The sequence below is a fragment of the Olea europaea genome, unplaced genomic scaffold, assembly GCF_002742605.1.
Source record: "Olea europaea var. sylvestris unplaced genomic scaffold, O_europaea_v1 scaffold1440, whole genome shotgun sequence".
Lineage (NCBI taxonomy): Eukaryota > Viridiplantae > Streptophyta > Magnoliopsida > Lamiales > Oleaceae > Olea > Olea europaea.
The window spans coordinates 132,314-134,167 of NW_019231941.1; the positions used below are offsets into that span (position 1 = coordinate 132,314).

The 1,854-nt window shown below is 35.4% G+C and overlaps 1 protein-coding gene across 1 annotated transcript; it reads right to left on the reverse strand.

Moving 5' to 3' along the window:
• On the reverse strand, positions 1-1,848 carry LOC111376057 (serine/threonine-protein kinase EDR1-like). The gene is made up of 5 exons (XM_022998984.1): positions 1,811-1,848; positions 1,434-1,502; positions 1,254-1,303; positions 447-623; positions 1-365 (listed from the first exon to the last, which is right to left on the reverse strand). Exons 3-5 carry the CDS (start codon positions 1,292-1,294, stop codon positions 278-280), a joined length of 306 nt encoding a protein of 101 aa, XP_022854752.1. The 5' UTR covers positions 1,295-1,303; positions 1,434-1,502; positions 1,811-1,848; the 3' UTR covers positions 1-277.
• Positions 1,849-1,854: the final 6 nt, after the last annotated feature.

Genomic DNA, 1,854 nt, shown 5'->3' on the forward strand with positions numbered 1-1,854 from the left:
TTGAAAATTTAGTTCACACAATGAAATACCCCTTTTATGTATTTTACTTGTATACTTAATATTTTTGTTCTTTTTATATACAAAATAAAGGAAGCCAATTTTCCAAAAAACAAATACACCAATACATAACTTGCAGTTCACTGTACAAGAAGATCTTGTGCAATGTGCATTGAGCTGTGATTTTTACTTCGCATTTGATAGCATTTACAACCCTTTTCTAAATGAACCGACTGAAAAACGAATTCACTGAGATCTCTTGGGGAAAAGGTGCACTTGGCTATTCCACATTTGAAGGGATGACAAGGCGCTGCAATGGCTTTAGAGCCATGGCAAGCTGTGCAAACGAAGGACGCAGACTGGGATCACTGGGAATGAACCCCCCCCACAGGTAATTAGTGTTACGAGAAAACATATAACAATGGAAACATCAGATGTAGATAACTTACGTTTGCCAACATTCCCATATTATTCGTGCCACCAGGGGATCGACTTCCTTGGGGATGTCAAGACGACGATTTTGAAAACCCACTGCACCTACTACTTGCATTGGATTCATTCCACTCCACGGCAACTTCAATGTTGCAAGTTCCCACAATATCACACCAAAACTATATACATCACACCTGTCAAAGTTGACAATTCAGTAAAGCCATGCAGGGGACAACTAATTCGTTAGCCAACAAAAGGAGATTTGTACTCCCTCGGGCATTCCTTGGGTATTATATGAATGATTAAACACTGAAAATGCCATTATTCAACACGTGTCACGCGTAAAACAATCAAACAAATAGGAAGAGATGGAAGTTGGACGTTCTATATTCTCTATGCTTTCAAATACTGGCTGTGATGTGTTATGAGTTCAAATACTCTGGCATAGCATTAGTATTTGCTAAAGCATCCGGCTTCTTATGGGATATCTTTGACTGATTTACAGAAGATTTATATGATTGAGTAGAAAATTTAAATTTATTTACTATTTCAGTCTACTCCTGATGAGACAATCTTGTCCTCCTTTCTATTTTATCTTCTCTCTACAAATAGAAATCTCTTTTCCTACCTAAAAAAATAAAATAAAATTTTCTCTTTTCCTGCCTAAGAAGAACAAATAAACAAGTTATGATTTTTTGAAACCAACACTTCGTAGATGTGTAAATACTAAAATGAACAGAAAATAGAGGAAATGAAGTTAAACACAACTTATAAATACAGCAAAATACCACAGCAGAAGAAAAACATAAAGCAATTTAACTCACTTCTCATTTGAAAGTTCATTTCGGAGAACTTCTGGGGCCATCCATTCAGGCTATCGAGGCAAATACTAGTTGGTTAGAAAATTAAAGAAAGGCACAAAAATTAAACTAGAAAAAACTGGGAAATCATATCCAGTAATGGAGCATACAACTATTTTCTAATCACAAGTTTATAAACCTCACCGTTCCTCCAGTTGACTTGGATGACAAAAAAGTGTTGTGCTTCAGTCGTGACAATCCAAAGTCACCCACCTGCATTCTCACAAGTTAAAAAACTAAAACATTTGAGTTCAGTAAAGTAACCACTAGTTAGCCAAGACCTAAACAAAATGCCATTTAATATCGACTTGTTATTCTGTTAGATATGAATCTATTAATGAATGTCTTCTGGAACTCAAATAAGTAACCATTCAAATGCCTTGAAGTTTTAGGCACACTTTGAAATTGTCACCCAAGAACATGGAAAATCATTTTTGAAAAATATCATATATCACATTCAAACTCAATTCATACAGATTGATAAAGTGGTATGCCAGAGTACCAAGTCAAGTGACATATACCTTGACATTCCAATTCTTATCTACCAAGAGATTAGGCGACTTCA

What these genes read in the sequence shown, in the direction of transcription:
- LOC111376057 (XM_022998984.1), bottom strand. Translation starts at nt 1,294, where the DNA reads ATGGCCCCAGAAGTTCTCCGAAATGAACTTTCAAATGAGAA. An exon ending in AATGAACTTTCAAATGAGAA is followed by an intron (nt 624 to 1,253) that starts GTGAGTTAAATT and finishes CAACTTTGACAG; the next exon opens with GTGTGATGTATATAGTTTTG. An exon ending in ATATGGGAATGTTGGCAAAC is followed by an intron (nt 366 to 446) that starts GTAAGTTATCTA and finishes GTTCATTCCCAG; the next exon opens with TGATCCCAGTCTGCGTCCTT.